Source organism: Furipterus horrens, unplaced genomic scaffold, assembly GCF_987537825.1.
Source record: "Furipterus horrens unplaced genomic scaffold, mFurHor1.1.pri manual_scaffold_1, whole genome shotgun sequence".
Lineage (NCBI taxonomy): Eukaryota > Metazoa > Chordata > Mammalia > Chiroptera > Furipteridae > Furipterus > Furipterus horrens.
This window is the reverse complement of record NW_028327171.1, coordinates 60,643,501-60,667,671: the sequence shown is the minus strand read 5'-3', so window position 1 is coordinate 60,667,671 and position 24,171 is coordinate 60,643,501. Positions and strand designations below refer to the sequence as shown.

At 39.7% G+C, this 24,171-nt stretch overlaps 1 protein-coding gene across 4 annotated transcripts in view; it reads left to right on the top strand.

Moving 5' to 3' along the window:
- Positions 1-17,341: 17,341 nt before the first annotated feature.
- The window catches only part of HLTF (helicase like transcription factor), a 47,058-nt gene continuing 40,228 nt past the window's right edge, over positions 17,342-24,171 (top strand). For all 4 annotated transcript variants that reach the window (XM_090275702.1, XM_090275692.1, XM_090275697.1 and 1 more), the window contains exons 1-2: positions 17,342-17,541; positions 18,646-18,856. In XM_090275702.1, coding sequence (XP_090131828.1) covers positions 17,522-17,541; positions 18,646-18,856 — 231 coding nt within the window. In that variant the 5' untranslated portion in view covers positions 17,342-17,521. The remainder of the gene's footprint in view (positions 17,542-18,645; positions 18,857-24,171) is intronic.

Genomic DNA, 24,171 nt, shown 5'->3' with positions numbered 1-24,171 from the left:
TTTCCAAGGTGTCACCTATCTCTAAAAGTACCAGATGATTCTTTGATACTACTACATGCAAGCCAATGTGCTGAGTGAAGTGGGAGATGTGAAACATAGAGCTTGCTCCTTAGCTGGTGACACAGATACATACGCAGAAAAAGACTAGTCCAAGCTCAAGGGAAAGCCAAAATAAGCTGCTTCAAAATTCCATCCTGGTGGCATGATATTAGGAAAACCACCTCCTCACTCACTCTCAGACTAAGGGCATTTGAAACTGTTCTATGATATTAATTATATCTTTAACAGAAGAAACCTCTCCCTCCATTTCTTTCCTTTTTCCTTCCTTTTCCTTTCTTTCTTCCTTTCTTTTCCTTTCTTTTCTTTTCCTTTCACTTTTTGATAAATATTTACTGAGACCCTGGTAATGTGACCATGGAAAACTGTAACAATGGGAAATTGTAACCCACCCCACCATTTTTTTAACACTATTTCTGCAAGTGCTGATTCTAATATGTAGCTTGTAGATGAACAGTGTGTTTATATAACAATCCTGGGAACTAACTGCCAAAAATACAGACCCCGACCTTCAAGCATTCTAGTTCTGGGAGATTTGCTGACCTTCAACGGTGGAGCTGGGATGACCTGAAGCCAGGCTGAAGTGAATCCAGATGACTAAACCGGGATGATGCACACCGGACCATTACTTGCCTCATTGGAATGGACTGAGCTCATCTGCACATAGACAACTTTGCAAACCCCCTCTTTGATATCTGTGTTCTGTTCCCTTCTCCCTCCTTATAAAAAGCCTCTGCCTCCACTGAGAGGTGGAGATGGGCTTTGAGACATAAGTCCCCCATCTTCCAGATGGCAAGCATCTGCAAACAAACCATGTTCCTTTATATCAGTATCTGTTTCTCGAGTGTTGGCTTTTGTAGCAGCAGGCAGCCAGAATCTGTTCAGTTACACTAAGATAGATGGAAATGCCCTGAGTAAAATCAGGTCTAAGAGCCTGAGACCAAACCACATCAGCTGATCAAGTCACTTTACCTCACTGAGCCTGTTTCTCCACCTGCAATACTGTTATCATGAGCCTCATGTTAAATAATACACAGTTTTTAGTGAAGGTCCTGCCATGCAGTGAGAAAATAAATGTTATATCTCCCCAGAGCACCCAGTGTTATGTGGTACTAAAAACCTGAGTAATTTAAGAATGAACAGTGGTCAGAAATGTAGGCCTTGGTGATGAGATTAGAAAATGAAGGAGGGATGAGAATGGATCTGAATACTAATTGGAGGGAACATAGATCAAATGGGGAGAAAGGGGGAAATTTCACTATTTTTGCATTAGCAAGTAGAATAACATGATTAAGAGTTTGTGCTCTTGGAGACAGATCGCCTGGATTTGAACTTTGGCTCTGCAATTCACTAGCTGTGTTTTGTAATGGTGAGCAAAATATTTAATCATTCTGCATCTGAGTTTCCTCACTGTAAAGTGGAAATAATGACAGCATCTAACCTCTTATTTTGAAGATTAAATGAGCTAAAATCTGTAAAGGGTAAGACATACGTGGCACATTATAAGAGTTTAATAAGTAAAAGCTGCTATTATCATTTTTCGATTCAATTCCCTGGTCACTCCAGTGAGGCTCTTGTTCCTGGGAATACTGGATCGTGCACAGGGGCTATTATTGTCTCAAGTTGGAGCTGCATAAAGCATGTTCCTAGAAATGCTTCCCTGAGGACTCCTGCTTTTCTCCTATGAAGTTAATACATATAAAGTTTAGATCAGGCTCCTTTGCAGTTCCAAAACTTTGCTGCAAATTTGAATCACTGGGGAGCTTTTAAATATACTCTTGCCCACGTCGCACCCCTTATCAGTGAAATCAGAGTGTCTAGAAACAGAGGCCAGGCATCTGCATCTTCTAAGGGTTCTAACATGCAAGAAGTTTTCGGAACCACTGGCTTAACAGACTCCTTTTCCTTCTGTGTTGAGGGTGCTGAATAAATCGAAGCCTTTACCTGGGCATTGTCTCTTCCTTCTTCCTTCCTTCCTTCCTTCCTTCCTTCCTTCCTTCCTTCCTTCCTTCCTTCCTTCCTTCCTTCCTCCCTCCTTCCCTCCCTCCCTCCCTCCCTCCCTCCTTCCTTCCTCCTTTCTTTCTTTCTTTCTTTCTTTCTTTCTTTCTTTCTTTCTTTCTTTCTTTCTTTCTTTCTTTCTTTCTTTCTTTCTTTCTTTCTTTCTTTCTTTCTTTCTTTCTTTCTTTCTTTCCTTCTTTCTTTCTTTCTTTCCCTTCTTTTTTCAGTAATGTGTAGAAAATTGAAAGTAACAGGGCTGTCCTAAACTGACTAAAATACTATTGAGTTAGTTAGTCAATAGTGACCTCTGGTGGTATGATGAGAACCTAAAATAATAAACAGATTTTCTTGCAGTAGTGTTCCCTCACTTATCATGGGTATTACGTTCTAGACCCCTCCCCACCATAGGTGAAAATCCGTGAAGTAGAAACCTTACATTTATTTTAGTATTTATATATATTTTAAGGCTTTATAAACCCTTCCTACACACTTATAAACCATTCCCAGTCCCTTAACTTTTTCCACACTTTTATAAACACTACTTATGTTCTTAAACATATTCTACACTCTTAAACCTACATAACTTTAACAACATACATATACAGTACTGCAAAATCCCACAATATAGTGAAAAATCCACGATAAATAATTAAATAAAATAGTTTTTAAAATCCTGCAATACAGTGAGGCCACGGTAAGTGAACCGCGATATAGAGAGGGACTACCGTAATGCTTTAAAAAAAAAAAATTGATTGATTTGAGAGAGAGACATTGATTTGTTGTTCCACTTATTTATGCATTCATTGGCTGATTCTGGCTGGGGATCAAACCCACACAACCTTCGTGTATCAGGATGATGTTCTAACCAACTGAGCTACCAGGCCAGGATTTCAGGAATGCTCTTAACACAGGGAAAAACTATCAGAAAGACCACTCTCCTCCACCCCATGCCTTTCCACCACATACATATATTATCTAGAAAGGGAAAATGAGGCCTACAGAGGCAGTTGATCAAGATCACAAAACAATCATTAACAGCTGTGGAACTGAAACTTGACTGGTTCTCCAACTTCCCTTTCCTCTCCAGGGCACCCTCCCCCACAGTGGCCTCATGTTCTCAACCTCCCAGTTGAGAGCCAATGAGCACCACCAGTGTGCATCAATAGCTTACAGGTTCTATTTCTAGCTCCTAAGCCTGACCTTCAGCCGACAACTATCAAACACAGTCATATAACTGACCTGAGTCGGAAGGATCTGGAGAGGAATGACCTCTCTCCTCTATGCCCTACAGTTTTGATTTCTCCTATAGGGTAGAAAGCGAAGGTTTAACTAGGGAAGTCTGACCCACTGAGCCTTCTGATTAAGGATAACTGTACCCAATAAAAAGGATAAGGCCCAATGAAAGGTATTGCCTAGTGCATCTGTCTTGACACACTCCTTCTCTCTGTCCTCAATCCACGGGGCTTTGTGTCAGGTGGGCAAGCTGAGGCCCAATAACAGAACTGCCTTCTCCAGGCAAGCTTCTGAAAGCCCTGGGCTAACCTGCAGCACCAGCACTAATGGGGCCCTAGAGGTGTGACATTCTCAATATGAGGATGATGCCAGAGTACAAGGAAAAAGTAATGGTCTTCCTCTGAAAGAAGACGCTAAGGTATCAGTGTTGGAGGGTAGGGACTGAAGATTTAGGGACTAGGGGATGGGGTAGGGGTGGAGTGGATCCTTGCACACAGACTAGTGGAGTTGAGTCCCTGAAGCGTAAGTGGAGTGGAATCTGAGGACTGAAGATCAGGAGCAAGGGAGATCTGGAACCCCCATTTGGGTAGTTTCCCTCGAAACATACTGAGAAAAGCCAGCGACTCCACTGCCCTACCTCCACTAACATAGCAGATGCCCCGTGGCCACCACGGACCCCTGGGGAGACCAAGAAGCCTTCTGGGACAGTGTGAATAAAAGACCGGGCTGAAAGGACCCTGCCCCCTTCACTCTCTTCAAAAATCTCCATTTCTCATAATTGCTAGTGACACTATGACCTAATGAACTGCGACAAGTCTAGACGAGGCTTCCCAAACCCCACCCCAGAGAAGCTAAGGATTGCCTTGGTTCCGGTGGCAGAGGGAAAGATACTGGTTAATCTCCCTCTCTGCACAGCTGTTTGAAGAAATTTTTCCTTAAAAGCTGAGAGAAGCCCCGTGGCGCTTTATGAGAAATAGAGTCTTGGATGAAGACGATGCATTTCCAGAGGATTCTGGAAATAGCCGGCTTCAGGCTCCAGATACGCATGCCCAGCTCTGCGTGCAGTTCTGGAGACTGGAGCTTCGTATCTCCGGTAGCAAGCGTGTGCTGTAGTTCCACTCCCTCACCTCCCCACCCCTAAGGCTTGGAGTCATGCTGCCTGAAGGCGAGTGGGTGACCACGTTCCTCCTCCCTCTGCCTCTTAATCAAGGCTCTGCCTGACCTTCCTGCATTACAGGATTCATTTTTTCCAGAGCACACAATCTGGAAAGGGCTAACAACCAAATGACAAAACTGCGTGGGTAGAAGAGTATGTGTTTTAATTGCTGTGTTAGGCAGGAGCGTGTGGGTGGGGCAGGTTTTCCTATAGTGATTGAGGTCCGTGTTGAAACTTGAAGGACCAATAGGCAGGAGCCTGGCAAGGGATACGGCCAGGGCCAAGGTCCCTGGCAGAGGGGTATCGCCCACAGGCCTAGAGAACAGAGCAGAACTAATCTATAGAACTTCACCATTTTGTGGGGGGAGAGGTGAGAGTAAGGGGGAGAAGAACCACCTAAAGCAGGACTGAGTGACATAGACATTATCACCAGGGCAATGTGTAGACATTAGAGCTCTAGGCAGTGGTATTACCTGCTCTGGATTTTAGAAAGGTTTGCCTTCATTGAGCAAGCCTATTGGAGGGGTTGGAGTCAGGAATTCCTGGGAAGAAATCACAGCAGTCTGGGCTAGAGTAGAAGCAGGGGAGGTGGATAGGAGATGATATTATGGCAATGAGATATATTTAGGAGGTAGGCTGGAAAAAGAATGGTTACTTATTGTATGGAGGATGCTGGATTCCTTTAGGCCGACCTGGGGTATGGTGGTGCCATTCTCTTGAGAGGGAAATTTACACATGTATACCTAAACATTCTTACACAACGATGCCCTTACTTATAAATTACCTCATTCTAAAAGTAAGCTGAAAGAGATACCTAGCCATTTACACAGCCCGTGCACATGGACTCATAATTTGCAACGTACTGATAAACAAACATTCACACAAATGTGCATGTGTTAGATTGGGAAGGGCTCAAAGAGTCCAACTAGGTCTCTACTCTGGGCTCTAAGCTCCTTACCCCTCCACTTACACCCTGTGGGGTCTGTTCTTTTTCACTGTGTGCTCTTGAACAGTAATTTCACTTCTCTTGGTTTAGTTCCCAAAAGGCAACTGCTTAGGCAGTGAAGTTATTATGAAGATGTGACATTTAAGAATGACCCTTACATACCAAAGAATGTTTAGTGTGGCTGTCCATGATGATGGCATCTGGAGATAAGAGATGCCTCTGAAGTAGAGAGGAATTCAGCATGATAATTTAAAGAGAAGTTGAGAGAAAGGTTAAAGTTTGCTCTGACAATCTCTTTTAGTTTTGTTTTGGATTTTTGTTTGTTTTGTATTTTAGTTTTAGTTTTGGCAGAGTCGATACTCATTAAGGAAGATTTTTTTGCTCTGTGTGGCATTGATTATAAGAGACTCCTGGGATGGAGGGTGGATAGCAGTACAACCCCTTGGCTAATTAATCTTATTAAAAAGCATATCAAGCCTTATGTTTAGGAAATATTTACCCTCTTGTTATTTTTGTAGGCCACCTCAGATTCTCTATTGAATTCTATATTCTTTCTAGATTTAGCTGGATGAGATTTTCATTTCTTTGTTTTATAGTCTCTCATTAGACATGTTTTTACCCAAAATAAAGACTCCATTATCTTTTGAATGGTCTTCATCTCTGTGACTTGGTTTTCCCCCCAGCTTTGAAGACCCCTTTGAAACGCACCCATTGAAATCTACTCATCATTCCCCTCCTGCTTAGCTGCTCTCTAGTCCACGAAACCTTTGAATACCTTTTTCTTAGTTCCCATGTGAGAAATGCTCACAATAAAAACCAGGACACAGGACTTGAGCAGCAAAGTGAGGCATTTATTCATGAGTCTGCAGAGTTGGGTGTACCACCAGCCAGGAGAATGTGCGCACAACGTAGACAAAGAAAACTGGTTTTATACTAATGCGATTAGATTCCTTCCCTAATGTGATTAGCTCCCCCTCCTCTCTTCTTCTCCCCCGTTTCTCCATTACTGGTTAATCCAGGTTCACAATCTAACATGATTAACTACATAACTCAGGGTGTGATTAAATAAGGGTAATCTAGTTATAGGTCTATCTCCAATTTATTTGCAAAGTTATCTAGCTTCATCTTCCCATTTCTCTGTGTTTGGTGACAACAATCTTCCTCCTTTTGATCCCAGAGATATGTGTGAGGAGCTGTGGAATGTCTTTTCCTTGCCTCTTTTCTAGGATTCATCTATTATCTCCTACTCGTTTGAGAGTCACTCGCTTGCTTCTTTATCTCTAACACCCAGAACACAATACTTTTATCTCTCTTACCCACTCTGTTAATTTACCTTGCAGTTTAGTGATTTATATCTTTTTCTATACTTTACTGCTGTATAAACCATGCATGACATGTGTTATTTTCTTTTGTATATTGAGAGACCGCATATTACTCATTTTTATATTTACTTAATGGCCATGTACTATTAATTTTTGTTTGTATGCATATATATACTGTTTGGCACATACACCTCTGTAATTCCAACCTGAGGCCAGAGACCCCTGGCAAAGGTAATAATACTTATTCACCTATTTTCAGTATAAAAAATTAAACATATTCCTTCAATTAAGATGTATAGATTTAACAAAGCTTTTTAAAAAGATTTTATTTATTTATTTTTTAATAGAGGGAAGGGAGGGAGAAAGAGGGAGAGAAACACCAATGTAAAAGAGAACCACTGATTCATTGCCTCTCACACGTGCCCCAACCAGAGATCAAACCCATACCCCCAGGTATGTGCCCTGACTGGGAATCAAACCAGTAACACTTTGCTTTCCGGGACAATACCCAACCAACTGAACCACATGGGACAAGGTAGTTTAACAAAGCTTTTAAAATTTTTCAAAATATAAAATTTCAAGTTTGTGCTAATTAGAAACTCGGTTAAAAATTTGAATAAGCTAATTAAGTTTTAGACAAATTTTCAATAACAAAGGTGTTCTTGAGAAAAGATTAAGAATTATTCTCTTTGGAACATAGTAAAAAAATTTTTTAATGTATGTGACAATTATTGCTACTTCTTTCCTAAATCCAATTTTCTTTTATATAAACAGTAATTTCTAAACAAGTGTATGGTGATTTTTCTCTTACGAGAACCTGAATGAGCCCCTCTTAGAAAACTAGACAGCTGTATTCCTTATTCTTTTAAAAAATACTAGCATTTTATCTGGCTGGTGTGGCTCATCCCACAAAGCAAGGGGTTGCTGGTTCCAGTCAGGACACATGCCTGATGTGGGCTCAGTCCCAAGTAGCGGCATGTACACGAGGCAACTCTTTGATGTTTCTCTCTAACACAGATGTTTCTCTCCCTCACTTTCTCCCTCCCTTTTCTTCTCTCTAAAAATAAATAAAACCTTAAAAAATATATTAGTGTCTTTTCCAACGAAACACCAAATGGCAGGTCATGCCAAGTGCTGCGGGAGGGCCGGGAGGACCCAGAGGTCCCTGAGGCCCCTGGAATGGGAGGCTACAGTGGATTCAATGGAGGATTTGTGGCATTCTGGGCTGAGGTCGTGGCCCAGATTGAGGTTGGGACTGAGGCCGTGCAAAGCTCGTGGAGACAAGGAGTGGATGCCTATCACCAAGCTGGGCTGCCTGGTCAGGAACATGAAGATCTAGTCCCTAGAGTCTATCTCTTCTCCCTGCCCATCAAGAGATCTGAGATCTTTGACTTCTTCTTGGGGGCATATCTCAAGAATGAAGTTTTAAAAATTATGTCTATGCAAAAGCAGACCTGTGTTGGGCAGAGAATGCAGTCCAAGACATTTGTCACCGTTGGAGACTACAATGGACATGTTGATTTGGGCGTTAAGTGCTCAAAGGAAGTAGCCATTGCCATCTATGGGGCCAGTCATCCTGGTCAAGCTCTCTATTGTCCCTGTGTATGAGGCTATGGAGGGAGCAAGATCAGCAAGTCCTACACCATCCCTTGCAAGGTGACTGGCCACTGTTGCTCTATGCTGGTGCGCCTCATTCCCATCCCCAGAGGCACTGGCATCATCTCAGCCCCTGTGCCCAAGAAGCTCTTCTGATGGCTAGTATCAATGATTGCTACACCTTGACCAGGGGCTCCACTGCCACCCTGGGCAATTTTTCCAAGATCATCTTTGATGCCATCTTTAAGACCTATAGCTCTCATCCCTGACCTCTGGAAAGAGACTGTTTACCAAGTCTCCCTATCAGGAATTCACTGACAACCTTGAAAAGGTCCACACCAGGGTTTCTGTGCAGAGGACCCAGGCTCCAGCTATGGACACAACGTAATTTTTTACCAGAAAAACAAATTCAATTAAACCTGTTTTAAAATCATAAAAAATAAAAATTAAATTTATGGGTAAGAATGTCTTATCCTTTGAATTATTTCTTTTTCACAAATTTATAATGTATCCCACTATTGATTGTTTCCAAATGAGCTCCATTTTCTGAATATTTACTGCCAGCTGTGTTGACTTTAGTGTGCTAACCTAGGTCATCAATGCTTTGAAGTTCATCTCAGGGTATATCATACCTTATTTTTCTTTGACCCAACACCTTACCAAAAAATATTGGGGACCTCCGACCCACAGAGATCCCTTGGTGTCGTGGATGAAATGAAGACTTCCCAGGCAGCTTGTGCTAAGGGAGAGAAGGCTGGCAAATGTCTGAGAGACAAATGCCTCAATTGCCTTCCTCCAAGGTCTTCTATTGAGTGCAGGAAGCTTAAGGGCATATAGTGTGCAAGTAAAGCTCATCAACCAATGTTAAGCAGTGCTGATTACAGAAAAGATATTGTTCAGGGATAACAATTGAAGCAACAGTTGAGATCTCCCTCAGGTCAGGGTGTGTTGAACATAGACTTCAGGTGGTCATAAAATAGGGAGGGTGAGTTCATTTTGAGTTAAAGTTAAACCCTCTGCTACTGGTATGGTAAAGTGGTCAAGCGAGGTAAAAGAGCAGGGCAAGCTTCAAAGGACAAAAAGCATTTTCTCATGGCCCGATTCCCACTGGGACCCACTGGCTATAGCATCGAGGCATATATGCACCCAGCTTTCCTGGTTTTCCAGTCAGGTCTTACAGGCTTCGTTTCCTTCGCCTGGCCTGTGTGGGGCTACAAGTCTTGATACTTTCCCAGGGGTACCCCAACAAAAAAATATTTGAGAAATGGAAATTTTATTTATAAATGTTACAAAATTAGCAATTTAAACAGGATATTAATATACTCTGACCTGAAAACTTTCATCTGTGTATGAACTTGAGTCTCTTGATAGTTTTAATTCTATTAGAACAAGATAAATTTCCTCTAAAACTTTATTTGAATGCTTTTTTCTTCAACTTTGAGAAATATGTTTCACTTTTGCAGTTTTTAAAAACTTTCTAAAGGATTATTTGAAATGGCAAGTTAAACCTTAATTTAGGGTTAGCATAGATATAGTTGTAGGCAGAAGCGGATTAAGGTTGGTTGAGGTCCCAGGCGCAGAAGAAAATATTGGGTCCCTTAAAAAAAAAGAGACAGGGAAAATAAAAATACATGTTAACCATATTTTATGCAGCAGGAATGAAACCAAACTTGGTGTCATTAGAAAAAAGTGTAAAGTTGGGGTTTTGTGGGAACCTTTAGAAGTCAGCGCACCTGCTGTTAAATCCGCCTCTCGTTGTACGATGCATTAGTTTGGTGAATTGTGATAATGACTAAAAATTGATTTGCTAATATAATATAGATTCCCGCACACAAAAAATGTGTGTTTGGTAATATCCAAAGTTTCTTTAGAGTTGAAGTTTTGGCTTTTTACTTTTCTAGCCATAAAGGAGGCAGAAAAATATTTACCAGTCCTTGCATGTTTATTAAAATAAAAAAAAAACTTTGGCTATGGCCATGTCAAGAACTCTAAATAATTCCATGGTCTAGAGTGGCACTTTCCTGAATCTGGGAAAAGTATCCTAGGCAGGAAGCAAAGGAGGGGGCAGATCCCAGGCAGGCCTGGTACATCAGTAACTCTTGTCTTCTGCCGTGTAGGAGCACTCCGTGTGCCAAGGCCAGAAACAGGAGAAAACAGTTATCTTCTGGGAAAAGCCTGTGTAATCTGGAATACCAGATATTTCCCAGAGTGGGAGTTGGGCTCCAAGTGTCTCATGGTTGTTGATGAAACAGTTCAGTCCGTTTCAAGGGTGTGTGCCTCAGAAAATGACTGGCTTTGGAAACAGTGTTATTCTGGAATGGAGGATAACCCTGTAACAGAACCTCTGGGCTGCTCCGATTGAAACAGAACCCACAGGCCGTTTAGTTAGGGGCCCGATTGCCTGCCCCCAGAATTACAACTCTCAGTACTAGAGTTTAGTGAAAAGAAAAAAAAAAAGAACTGTTTATTTAACAGTTAAATAGATTTAGATTATTTACAGATTTCTTCTGTTGAGTCTTATGTTCTTTAAAATACCCATAAACACATAATTCTGCCTCCCCCTCCCAGACCTGGCCAGTCTTAGGAAATTTGGAAACATCGTTTCCCTACTTCCTAGACAGAGTTCAGCTTTACCAGCAGCTGCCAATCATTCAATCTGATTGGGGAGGTCCTTTCTGTGCTGTGGTGCCCTCCAGCTCTCAATGCAGAACCGCCTGGATTCTCAGCCTCCTTGTAAACTGCCTTGTAAACCGCATGGCAAGAGCCTCTTAAAGCAGCCTGGAGAGCCCTCTCAAAACTGCATGGAGAACCTAGCTTCTTCAAACCTCATGGAGATGGCCCCTTCACCAAGCTGCATGGAGGGGCATGAGCAAGAGCAAGGGATCGAGAAACAGAGAAGGAGAGCACGAGAAAGGGAGCCAGAGAGAGCGTGAGACAGAGCGAGTCAGAGAGAGCGTGAGACCCAGCTAAAATGTCCGCAGCTGCTTATATATCCCTGACTGTGTCCTCTGATGCAGTGGGTGTTGCAACATGTTCTGACCATTCACAGAACCCTACGCAGGCTCTGTAGGCTCCTTCTGTACCATCCCACAGTTCAAGACTCCTCTTATCTTCTTGGACCTTGGAAGTATCAAAGCCATTTTGCGTAACAAAGACACTAGCAACTAGCCCTAGGCATGCAAATGTGTCTTAAAAGCTGCTTCCCTTTCCCCATCCCCCAGCCGCAAACTCTGGGTTTGTTTTTAGACACCCCTGTTTCTGTAACAACCCTGCTGATGAGCACCAGGAAGTCAGTCTCAATCTACTATACTCCTTGTTAAGTACTGGAGAACTCATTAGATGATAACTTTATTACAATAATAGGAGTGATAAAAAGAGCGTTTATTGATTACTTATGTCTAACCAGGCACTTAATAGTCATTATGTTTAATAAGACTCTTATTTGGCATTTATTTTACATTACTTCCTCTGCCCTATCAGCTGTGGCTAATATTTAAGGGTCCTGGTTACGTGCAAGAAAATTCAATTGTAAATAACTAAGTCAAAAGATTTTATTTTCTGTCATTTCCTTTGCCTTATCTTGATTATTTTTTTTTTTTTTTTTTTTTTTTTTTTTAAATTTCATCATACTTTATTCCCTGTTTTCCAGCACATTTGTTTTTTTTTTTTTTTGAAATTTTTTTTTTTTTTTTTTTTTAAGATTTAATGTGTTTTATTGATTAAAATATTACATTTGTGCCACTTTCCCTTCCCTCTGCTCCCCTCCACCCGGTGGCCCCCTCCCTCCAGTTGTCCCCCCCTTTTAGATTATGTCCATTAGTTGTGCTTACAGTTCCTCCCAACCTCTCTCCGTCTATTCCATTCCCTCCTACCATGATCTCCAATTCCTATATCATCTCCCTCCCTCTCCCCACTCCCCCTCCCTGTTGACCTCCCCCCACTATATTTCCCTTACCCACAGTTCCTTTTCCACTCTCATTGCCTGTTTCGTTTGCCTTTGTTTCATCTCCCTAGCTTCTGTTTTTTAAACCAGTCCCTTTAACTTCTCATATAACAGTGGTTTGGATCTAATGAACTCTTTCAGTTTTATTTTGTCCTGGAAACACTTTCTCTGTCCTTCTATTCTGAATGACAGTTTCGCTGGATAGAGTATTCGTGGTTGTAGGTTTTGGATTTTCATTACTTTGAATATTTCTTGCCAGTTCCTTCTTGTCTGTAGGGTTTCCCTTGAGAAGTCAGCTGATAGTCTAATTGGGACCCCTTTGTACATAATTCTTTTCTTCTCTCTTGCTGCTTTTAAGATTCTCTCTTTATCTTTAATTTTTGACATTTTGATTATAATGTGTCTTGGAGTGGTTCTCCCTGGGTCCAGTCTCTTGGGAACTCTCCTTGCTTCTTGGACCTGCAAGTCTATTCCCTTCCCCAAGTCTGGGAAGTTCTCCTTTATTATATTTTCACTCAATTTTTCAAGTTCTAGTTCATCTTCCTCATTCTCTGGCAAACCAATGATTCTTATGTTGGGCCTTTTATAGCTGTCCCAGAGGTTTCTGATCCTCTCATTGTTGCTTGCCATTTCCTCTCGCTGCATTGGTTGACTGCTAGTTTCTTCTCCATATTCCAGTTTGTTGAAATGGACTCTGGATTCCTCACCATCTGTCTCATATGTGGTTTTGTTCCTTTCGTTATGAAAGTTTTTCGCTTCTTTCATATCTTTTTCCTGCTCTTTTGTGAATTCTGTAAGCCACCTGCTAACAATGGCCCAGAACTGAGCCTCTGACAGGTTTCTTATCTGTTCATCTGTCAGGTTCTCTATCTGCTGTCTGGTGAGTTGTGTTACCGGTATTTCTAAAGTTGCCTGCCTCATTTTGACAGATGCGTTTTGTTTTCCTGGGCTGGCTGTCGGGAGCAGGGGGCAGTGCCTGCGTACGCGTCACAAATCAGCGACCGGCAGGCGCGCGACCTATTTCGCAGCCCTGTGGTGCTTTCTGTGGGGGCGGGGGTCCAAGATGGATTCACACAGTTATTCAGCTAGGAGACCGGGATCCGTCCTCCCGCCCCCCTGGGCCTCACTGTTCAAGGCGATGCTGCGGCTTCTCCCCAGCGCCGGAGTCGCGCAGGAGTCGCGCAGGAGTCGCGCAGGCCAGGGGCTTGATTGGAGTCGCGCACGCCAGGGGCTTGAAAGCCTCCAGGATTTTTCGCCGCCCCGCCCCGCCGCTCCGCAAGCAGCTTTGCCTTCTTTAACTCTTACCTGCCCAAATGGCACCGCTGGTTTATAACTTCATATGTTGGGCTTCCGTGTAGCTTTATTTTCTGGAATTTCTAGTTATCCTTTGTTTTGAAGTAGTTGTATTCCACTATAGTTGTAGAGGGAGACCTAGCGTGTCCGTCTAAGCCTCCATCTTGGCCGGAAGTCCCATTTGTTTTTCCTATCTTGATTATTTTTAAAAAAATGGTTCAGAAATAATATTATACCAATGTCAATTTCCTGATTTTGATGATTGTACTGTGATTATGAGTGGTGTTAAAATAAATGGGGTAAAAAATGAAGGAACTTTTTGCACAACTTTTGCAACTTTTCTGTAAGTCTAAAGTTAATTAAGAACAAAGTTGAAAAACTTCATAATTTCTTTACTACAATTTATATATTTTATTATTTTCTAGCAAAATTTATGACATGTTCAATATAGAGAATATTTTACATGCATATAAGCAATAAGAATGAAAATTCCCTAATTCAGCCAGCTAGAGGTATCTGCTATAAATATCTAGTTCTGAATTTATTGCGATGTATGTGATATACAGCACATATTAATTTCAAGCAGTGATTCTATCTGCAAAGATAGAACTTTATATTAATTGAACATAATTTGTCTTAAACCTTCAGTTTGCCTAATGGGAGGTAACTTAATATAGCCACTTCCAGGTACTGTACTTCAGTCCTTTTAAGTCTTAAAGTCAATTATATTCAGGTTTCAAATTCAGTCTCCTTTTTATTACACTTTAGGGGGCTTCAGTTCATTTTTGAGGAACCAGCCTCTTGCTTCTGCTTACTAGAACCATGAACTATTGAAAGCCTCCAGCCTTCACAGTGTTGGAGACTCACTGGGGACTTAGAATTTTGAAAGGCTACCCTTGGATTCCTTAACAATCACCTCATTAGCCTTTACTCCTTTACTGCCCTGTCACATTTCTGGTCTCTGAGGCTCTCTTTCTAAAATTTGCAGAATTTTGAGGCGAATCTATGAAAAACAAGGTATAGCTTCCTTTTCTTATGGGATATCTAGAAACTTTGTTACGCTGTCTGTCCTCCCTCCTTTGTGGCACCTGGCTCAAATTCTTGGCATTCCAGGCCCTTTCCTGAAGATCCACTTGAGATTAACTCTGTTGAAAATTCTCCTCCTTCATTGAGCTTTGTCTCATGTCCTTTTGAATGAAGGAAACAAACAAACAAACAAGCTCTTACAGCATCATATATTTTTCTAGAATCTATTAATTATGACATAAACTCGAAGGCTTTGATATTGAAGGCAGACTTGGAAATTCAAATTCTTAAAAGTTTTTTGCTTTTTTTGTTTTCATTTTTTTGCCAAGGGCTTCAAGATTCTATTTTGTTAACAAACTGTAAAATAATTTTTTTTTTTGAGAAAACCGTGAAAATTTGATTATGAGCTAGTTATTAGAAGACACCAAGCGTAGATTTAATTTTGTTGGGTGTGAAAATGGCCTTATGGTTACATAAAGAAATAGTCATAATTTTTAGAGAAGTTAGTGAAGGCCATTATAGTCATTGTGGGTTGGGAAGTGACAGGAATGGGAAGTATGGAACAGATTATTAAGAGCCATACATACCATTCTTTGACTTCATGCTCACAATATCAAACTGGGAAGTGACTGGATTAACTTGCATATAATGGGGGAGAATGGGAAAAGTGTTTGGGACTCAGAGGTGGGTGGCTTGAAGAATATTTTATTTTTTCTCCACTGTCAGCACCCACATTGAAATCCATCAGAAAACCCCACTGGTTCTTTTAATTTCATTATCTTGCCATTCCAATCCACCATCACCTCTTACCTGGACACAACTGTCTCCTAATTATCAACTATACAGTCTTTCTGTGTTTGTTCTTGTTCCCTGTAATCCACTCTCCATAGAGCCATCATAGAGACTTTTTAAAAGCTTAATTCAGGTTGTCATTCTGCTTAAAACATTCAATGGCTTCCTATTGCATTAAAAATGAAATACATACTCTGCCAGAGACCATATATTTCTATGTAATCTAGCCATTAGCTTCCTCACCATCCTCGTGGTGCCACTTTCCTCCTTATGCATCAGTCCCACACACATACGCCACCCTATAGTTCCCTTTCTTCTTTTAAGTTACAATTGTTCATTTTTCAGAATACATTATCTAGTGTGATAGTTCTGTTGTAACATTTTAATCAAGCTAGTACAAACTGCATTCATTTTTAAAATGAAAAAGAATGATTAAGTGAAAAAGTGTTTAAGTTCAACAGCTAGATCTGAGATATAAAATAGTGACGAAGGTTGACAAAAATGTTGACTTTAACTAGAAACATCTTACATCATTCAATCTGGATTCTTTTATGATGGAGAGTCATTACACACAAGTCTCAGATCTTGTATTTTCACATTTGGAATTTTATCTTTCAGTCTAACGAGCATGGCTTCCTCATTAATTTTACACACAAAAATCATTCTCAATATGGGCATTTTCTGGCATGTTTTTCAAGAACTTATTAGGATCTGGCACATCAAAAATTGAACTATATTGCCGTTTGCCTCATAATATTTCTAAAAGAAAGTAAAATAATTAAAATAACTTGAAATGCCAATGTCATCTTCCTTCTATTTGATAAAATGAAGTAATAAATTGCTGCAAAATTGATTCCTCATTCTGTTGGTGGTTCATGTTTACAGATCATAATGATTTAAGATAATGAACAAATGCCTTTTGAAAAACAGTTTCATAGTCTTCTCAGACTCTGCTGAGGGAAGTGTAAAATGAATCACTCTATGAAGGACAAGTGTCAGTACTGATCACATTCACAAATACATTTCCTCTTTGTTCCTGCAATTCTCTTGTAACAGTTAACCTCAGCCCTAGAGCAGATCAACGCCGCCACCAGATGCCAAACCTCGTGCTGCTACTGTACCAGTTAAAAGGCCTGCTGAATCAGGGATACCCAGCCAAAGCCAATACAGTAGTTCTGAGTCCCAGACTCCGGGATGCCGGCCCCAGCGCGCTCCGCAGCGCCCCCTACAGTTTCCCGGGAAAAAGAAACTTCCTCCCTCTTAGCCAGGGCTGCTTCGAGCCTCTGCGGAAGCTGGTCGTGTGTTCCCCACTTTCAGCGATCGCCAAATCAGTTGTGCTGTTAATGTATTCTATGGCTTTCCTTTAATAGAAATGTAAATTTTCCTTAAAAAATAAAAGAAAAAAAAAAGAGAGATGGAGGAGGTACTCCAAAAGTCTAAATCCCAATGAAGCTCTTCGGAACTCAATGTGTCTCAGAGTAGCCTGCGGGGTTTAAAATGTTTTGAAAGCAACCACAGGAAATGAAATTATTTCGCTGGTTCCTCCACCGTTCGTAAATCGCGGATTTTATGCAGTGGAAGACCCTGTTACAGGTAACATCTGATGAGAAGAAAATTAGAGACAGGATGAAGCGGGGCCTGAAGAATGGGGCTGAGGCTTAGCGCTTTGGGGAAAACGGCCGAAAGGAGGGTAGTTTCCCTGTTTGAGGCAGGGAATCAAACAAATCGCGGGTACCCGGACACAGCACTCGGGCTGCTAGGGAGAAATGCCTGACTTTCCCGCGCCTACGCCTCAGGGGTCGGGGAAGAACCCGGATGAAACCAGCCCGCAGCTGGGACACCGCCCACAGTCTTTAAATTGCTGCACGGGGCGGTGTTGCCCTCCCTTTCGTAGCCTGATTGGTTTATGGTTGGTTCGTGATTGGGCGTTTCAGTGCCAGTCACAAAGCGTCGCCGGTTCCTCAGACGGTAGCTAGAAGGAGACGGCGTCGACGTCTAATTAGACTCGCCGCGTCTTAGCTTACGGTCGTGCGTTCTTCCTCTGGCGCTTTGGAAGTGCTCCCGGGTTGTCGGCTGCAGGCCCTGGAAGGAGGCGTATCTAGGCGGCTGGAGAACGATCCCGGGCGCCCAAACGTTACTCTCATCACGCACCCAGAGCTATGTCCTGGATGTTCAAGAGGTGAAAGGGGTGGAAGGGGTGGGGCGCAGGGGGATAATGGCCTGGTGGTGTCCCCAAATGAACCTGACCTTCCCTGCGTTCCTTGTGCGTTTTCCGTGCGATTTTTGCAGCATGTACTCGTTTTGCTGGTGGCTTATATATCCGTGGTAGAAATAAATGTATACTGTTGGTTGGCGAGGGGAAGCTCCGCAGGCGAGTCTCTTGCCACGGCCTTGGGAGAAATTTCTGTCAAGGACCGTGGAGGGTCGGAACGGCCTGGGGCTGCCTGAGGTTCAAAGCTGCACTCCTTGTCTGGGATCGCGACCCGTGCTTTATTCAGCAAAACAACCATTAGATAACTGTGCTTTAGGCACTGTGCTCAGAATAAAAGGCCGAGTAAAACAGTCCTTGATCCTAAGTAGAGCAGTGTGTGCATGCACAGACGTGCGAATATGTATTTGCAGAGAAGCCAAAAGAGGTACGCGACACCTACAAGGAAAACGCGCAAGCCCCCCAGCGCTCACTTTCCCCTTTTCAGTAACCAAATTGGTTTACTTGCGCGTTCCTGAAACAGTTATCCATAAGGTGATTGAGGTTACCCTTAAGCCAGCGGGAGTGGGAGGCTTTAGGTCAGTCTCCCATGATTCCATGGCTTGGGTACCTGAATAAAATAAAGATTTAGAACGAATTAAAGTAATGGATGCTGGATGTATTATCTGTAGAGATAAAACTTCTTCACATATAATAATTATATTTGCAAGTCTCTTCTAGCTCAATCTCCATTGAAATTTTGGCATATAATTAAAGTTACAGACATCACATTTCAATTTAAATAGATGGTCGATAGGTGAGAGATTTTTGAATGTTTATTGCGGTTTTCATTTTGAATACTCCTAGGTAGAAGAGGCATTACTGAATAGATAGGTTCCTGGAAACCTCCCCCACTCCAATTCTACTTTAATTAGAGTAAATACTCTTAATCTTACACAGCAGTTGCCACATCAGATTTGATTTGTAGAAATAAAGTGTGGGACAACAGTTGGCCTATAAATATATTATGGTCTTTGAGCAATAACTTGGCTAAATTGTCTTTCCTCTGCCTCTTTTTTTTTTTTTTTTTTAAAGAGATCCTGTTTGGAAGTACTTGCAGACTGTCCAGTATGGCGGAGTCCATGGAAATTTTCCACGCCTCTCCTATCCAACTTTCTTTCCCCGTTTTGAATTCCAAGATGTTATCCCTCCAGATGATTTCCTAACTAGTGATGAGGAGCTAGATTCAGTTTTATTTGGAACTGTGAGAGGTCATGTAGTTGGACTACGCTATTACACAGGAGTAGTGAGTATAACATTAGATTTTGAGTTAAAATGCGATGTGTTTGTGATATTAATGATCTAGAAAATAAAAATTAGAAGGTGATCTGTGCATTTAATTTTTCTTTAAGTAATTGAAATATATTTGGACAAGAGATAAATATCTAATGACTAATATTTTTTTACATTTATATCATACTTACAATATGCAAAACACTTTCCTGTATGGTCTCATTTGAACGCTACAGTGACTCTCAGGTATATAGGGCATCTCTTATCCCCTTTCTGTAACAGAAGAACTGAAGCTCAAGAGGGTTAAATGATTTTCTCAAAAAGCACATTTGCAAAATGACTTCCAAGTCAGTCCATTGCTTTTTCCTCTTCTGTCCCTCAGCACATTTCTACACTAATATTTTTAATTTAGAAAGATCAACTTTTACTAACTAGATAAGGGAATTGTCTATTATTAGGTCCTTTATTCTTTTTGTAGTAAGACTCTTTGTCTCCCAATTTTTTTTTTCCTGTATCTTATTTCCATTCTCTCCATTGTGTATCTGTATATGTACAGTGTATGTGAGGAGAGAGGGAGAGAGACAGAGACTGACAGAGATAGGTCAGTAGTTGTCTTTGTTATGGTTGTCTAGACTGTCTATTATCTGAATGATATACTTCTGCTTTTATTTTTTTAATGATTTTGAAAATTTTTCAACATGCATAAAACTACAGTAATACAATAAACTCCATATACCTATGATTCAGATTGAGCAGTTTCTGAACAAGTTGTTTTGCACATTTGCTCGATCCCTTTTTTTCATTTGTCCTTTTATACTAAAGATCCTAACTATATCACTTTTAAAAATTATAAGAATTTTTGATTACATCTAATAACTAATCCATAATTAGATTTCTTGATGTTTAAAAATTATTTTTATAGTTCAGTTTTTCAAATCAGAATCAAAACAAAATTTGTATATTATCTTTGGTTATGTATCATAAGTCACGTCCCCGCCCCCGATCTTTGTTTCATGTCATTGGTTTGTTGAAGAAACTATATCTGTTCTATGGAAAGTTTAGATTTGTTAGTTTTTTATTCCCTCATAATTCTTATTTTGAAAGTCCTCAAATCATTTTTTGGTTGAGGTGCCTCTGGAAAGAATTCCATGATCTGGATTTGTCTTGACTTTCATTCACCCCTATTTTCTTATATTGGAGCTTCTAAGATCACTTTGTGATTGGAAATGTGTTGTCTAGGAGATTCCTTAAGAAGGAAGAATAGTCTCTGAGTTTTTGTATGCTCATAATAGTGATGTTTATGCTTGATTATAAACTTGTGATGTTTATACTTGTGATGTATGACTGAATATAAAAAAATCTTTGACCCATATTTTCTCTCCATGATATCTTGATGTTGTGTAAAAAGTTGCTGATAAGAATGCTGATGCCAAAATGATTTTTTTCCATTTAACTGAATTGAAATTTTTTTTGCCTGGCTAAGTAAGAGATATTTTTTCTTATCTTGAAAGTCCAATAGTTTTATTAAGGTATATGTCTTAGTGCTGTTTCATAAGATCATTTTCTTCTATTTCAGACAATTTAAAAAATTATGGTAGTTTTAAATGTTTGCTTTGTTCCAAAGCTTGTTTTTCTTCAGGAGCTCCATTCAACTTTCCCTGTATTAGATCCTCTGCATATATGTATGCTGTATATTTTTGCCTATTAACTCCTCTGAAATCCTTTTTATCATATTTTTTCACTTTTTGACTTTGTATCGTTTATGGCCCTTACCATGTTTTTCACAAGGTCTGTTCACTTTTGTGTTTTCTGTACTTTAGTCTTTAATTTTGGCATACTTTTTCTTTTCTAATTTTTCTTCTGAAATCTATTGACTTTTTATTTCATATTCACTAGTTCTTTACTTCTTTTATCCATATCTGAGCCTTCCTATTTCTGATTTGTACTGTTTTCCCTAAAACTTATATTATTTTCTAAATTACTTTAAACCATTGTGAAATATTACATTATGGTTGTTATTGATCTTAGAACAATCACTATTTTTTGATCTTAAGATAATTCTATGATTCTGGCAAGCTAATAAAGATGTAGGCTAATTAAAAGTAATCACTTATTTTTTAATTTTTTAAAGTATGTATTATTTAACTTATAAGTAATACATGTTTATTATTTTTAAATGGCTAAAGAAAAAGCATTAAGTATTTCTAATGTCTGCATCTCAGAACCATAACTTTTACTCCCTTTATTTTGCCTTCTACACTTTACTCTGTGAACATATGCATGTGAATTGACACCATATTATATATAAATAAAAATGAGATAATGTTATGCCTATTATAGTTATCATCGTTTTTCTCTTAGTAAAATATAGGACTATCTTTTCATATCAATACAAATCTGTATTGTATTTTTTATTTCCTTATGATGGACATTTTGGAGTTTGTCACTATTATGAAAAACTATTGTAATAAAAATTGAGGTATTTATCTTTGTATACTTATTATATTAAACCATTTTTCAGTTTTATTGAGATGTGATTTACATCTTATGTAAGTATTTGATTCCAAGAGTTACATTACATTTAAGTATATGATTCCAAGTGTTTGAGAAATGCATGTGCCTGATAATCACCATCTCAATCAAGACATCAATAGTTTCTATCCCCCCTGAATTTCACTTAGTACAATAGTCTCCAGGTCCATCCATGCTGTTGCAAAGGGTACAAGTTCCTTCTTTTTTTTTTAAAACTTGTGCGTAGTATTCCATTGTTTAAATGTACCACAGTTTTTTATCTGCTCATCTACTGATGGGCACTTGCCCTGTTTCCAGATCTTGACTGTTGGTAAATAATGTTACTATGAAATAAGGGTTCATATATTCTTTCAAATTGATGTTTTGGGATTGTTAGGCTATATCCCTAGAAGTGGGATCACTGGGTCAAGAGGCAGTTCCATTTTTAATTTTTTGAGGAAATGCCATACTGTTTTCCACAATGGTTACACCAGTCTGCATTCCCACCAACAGGGCACTAGGGTTCTCTTTTCTCCACATCCTTACCAGCACTTGTTTGTTGATTTGTTGATGGTAGCCATTCTGAGAAGTGTGAGCTGGTATCTCATTGTGGTTTTAAGTTGCATTTCTGAGTAGTGATGTTGAGCATTTTTTTCATTTATGGGCCATCTGTATATACTCTTTGGAGAAGTGTCTATTCAAGTCTTTTGCCCATTTTTAAATTGGATTGTGGGTCTTCCTGGTGTTAAGTTGTATATGTTCTTTATATATTTTGGAAATTAAACCCTTATCAGATGTACCTTTGGCAAATATGTTCCCCCATAAAGTGGCTTCTCTTTTCATTTTGATGATGATTTCTTTAGCTATACAAAAGCTTTTAAATTTGAGGTAGTCCCCTTTGTGTATTTTTTCTGTTTTCTTGAATAATGGGTTTTATTTTTATAGTCTCCATTTTGGCTTGTGTTTATTCTGTTTTTAATTCTTCTAGTATTAGCAATCATCTGTAGTAAATAACACTTACCTAAGTTTAATAAATGATAATGTATTATAATAAATGTCATGTAATTATCTTGTTTGAGATGAAATGCTCAGAAATGTTAGTTGTTTACCCTACTTTTGGGGGGTTATATGGTTTCTGGGATTTGCATAATCTGGTTTAAAGAAGGTGATGCTATAGACAGTGGCAGTAAGGAAGGTGGGCTGGGAGAGAACAGAGCTATATGCCTCACGGAATATCTCCAAAGGGCTGGAGAGGAGTACGTGATAATCTGGTTGGTCAGGCTGTAGTGAGTAGATAAATAGCTAGGAGAGGTTTAAAGCAGCTTCTCCTATGTCTTAAAAAAGCTGAGATAATTAAATACCATAAAATTCATTATTTTAAAGTGTACACTTGAGTTAGTTTTTAGATATTTACAGGGTTGTGGGACTATCCCCACTGTCCGAAAAGAACGCTGTACTTAGTTGTTATGACTCCCCATTACTCCCTTTCCTTAGTTCCTGGCATTCACTAATTTATTACCTGTTTCTATGGATTTGCCTATTCTGGGACCTTTCATATACATGGAATCATATAATCTGTGGCCCTTGGGTTGACCTTCATTCTTGCCTTTTTGTGTGTGTGTTAAATAGATATTTTCTAGTGCACATTTTAATTATCTGTTGGCTTTTTATCTATATATTTTGCATTGTTCTCTTAGTTGCCCTGGGGAGTTAAAATTAACATCTTAATTTATAAGATACTAGTTTGAATTGGTGCCAACTTAGTTTCAATAGTGTACTAAAACTTTGCTTGTAGATAGCTCCATTCCCCTCTTTTTACTCCTTGGTACTGTTACCAGATTAGATCTTTACATACATTGTATTCTCCTCAACACAGAGTTTTAATGTTTCATGTCCTTTTAAATCAGGAGAAAAAAGTTAAAACCTTCCAAAATTTATAGTCTCACAGACGCTCACAGATAAGAGTTCAAAGCTATGTGGTTGGTGGCGTGATGCAGAGGTGCCGAGTGTAATTTCCTGGGGAAGGAACTTGGTGGTGCCACTCTTGCTGCTCAGGGTGTACACTGCCTGTATAATAGCTTGCTGCAAAACGAATGCTAACTGCTATTTTCTTCAGAAACCTTTCAATTAGCGAAAACAGGTAGAGTACTAATAAGTAGGTCTTAGCGTCAAAGTGAAGTGTATTTAACTCGAACTTTAGAAAAGTGGGGGATACCTGTAGTTTCAGTTGACCTGTCTTCACCTTTGTTTATACTTCTGCCTACTCATACCTGCTGTTGAGCCTCTTTAGTGAATATTTAACTTTAGTTATTATACTTTTGACTTCAGAATTACTGTTTTTGGAGACATAGTTCTCATTCTTTCCTTTAGTTCTTTAAACATGGTTTGCTCTAGGTCTTTGAAGATATTTAAAATGAAAATTAAAAAAAAATTTTAGTTGGTCACATATCTGTTTTTCCTTAGGAACAGATTTTTTTTCCTATGAGTGAACCATATTTCCTTGTTTCTTTGTGTGTTTCATTTTTTTGTTTTTGAGATGTGACTTTTAAAGAATGTAGCAACTCTAGAAATCAGATTTTTCCTCCTCTCCAAGATTGTTTGTTGATGATTTTTGGTAATTGTTGTTTTTGTTTAGTGACCTCTGAATTAACCCTGTAACATCTATTCTTTGTTGTGTGTGGGTACTGTCAGCTAATGATTGCATTAGAACCAGTAAATCTCCCAGTCTTTACTGAGAGGATCTGTGTGCATTTGGGGCACTCCTTTAACACAGCCACGCAACTGACAACTCTACCTTAGCCTTCACTTCCTGGTTGT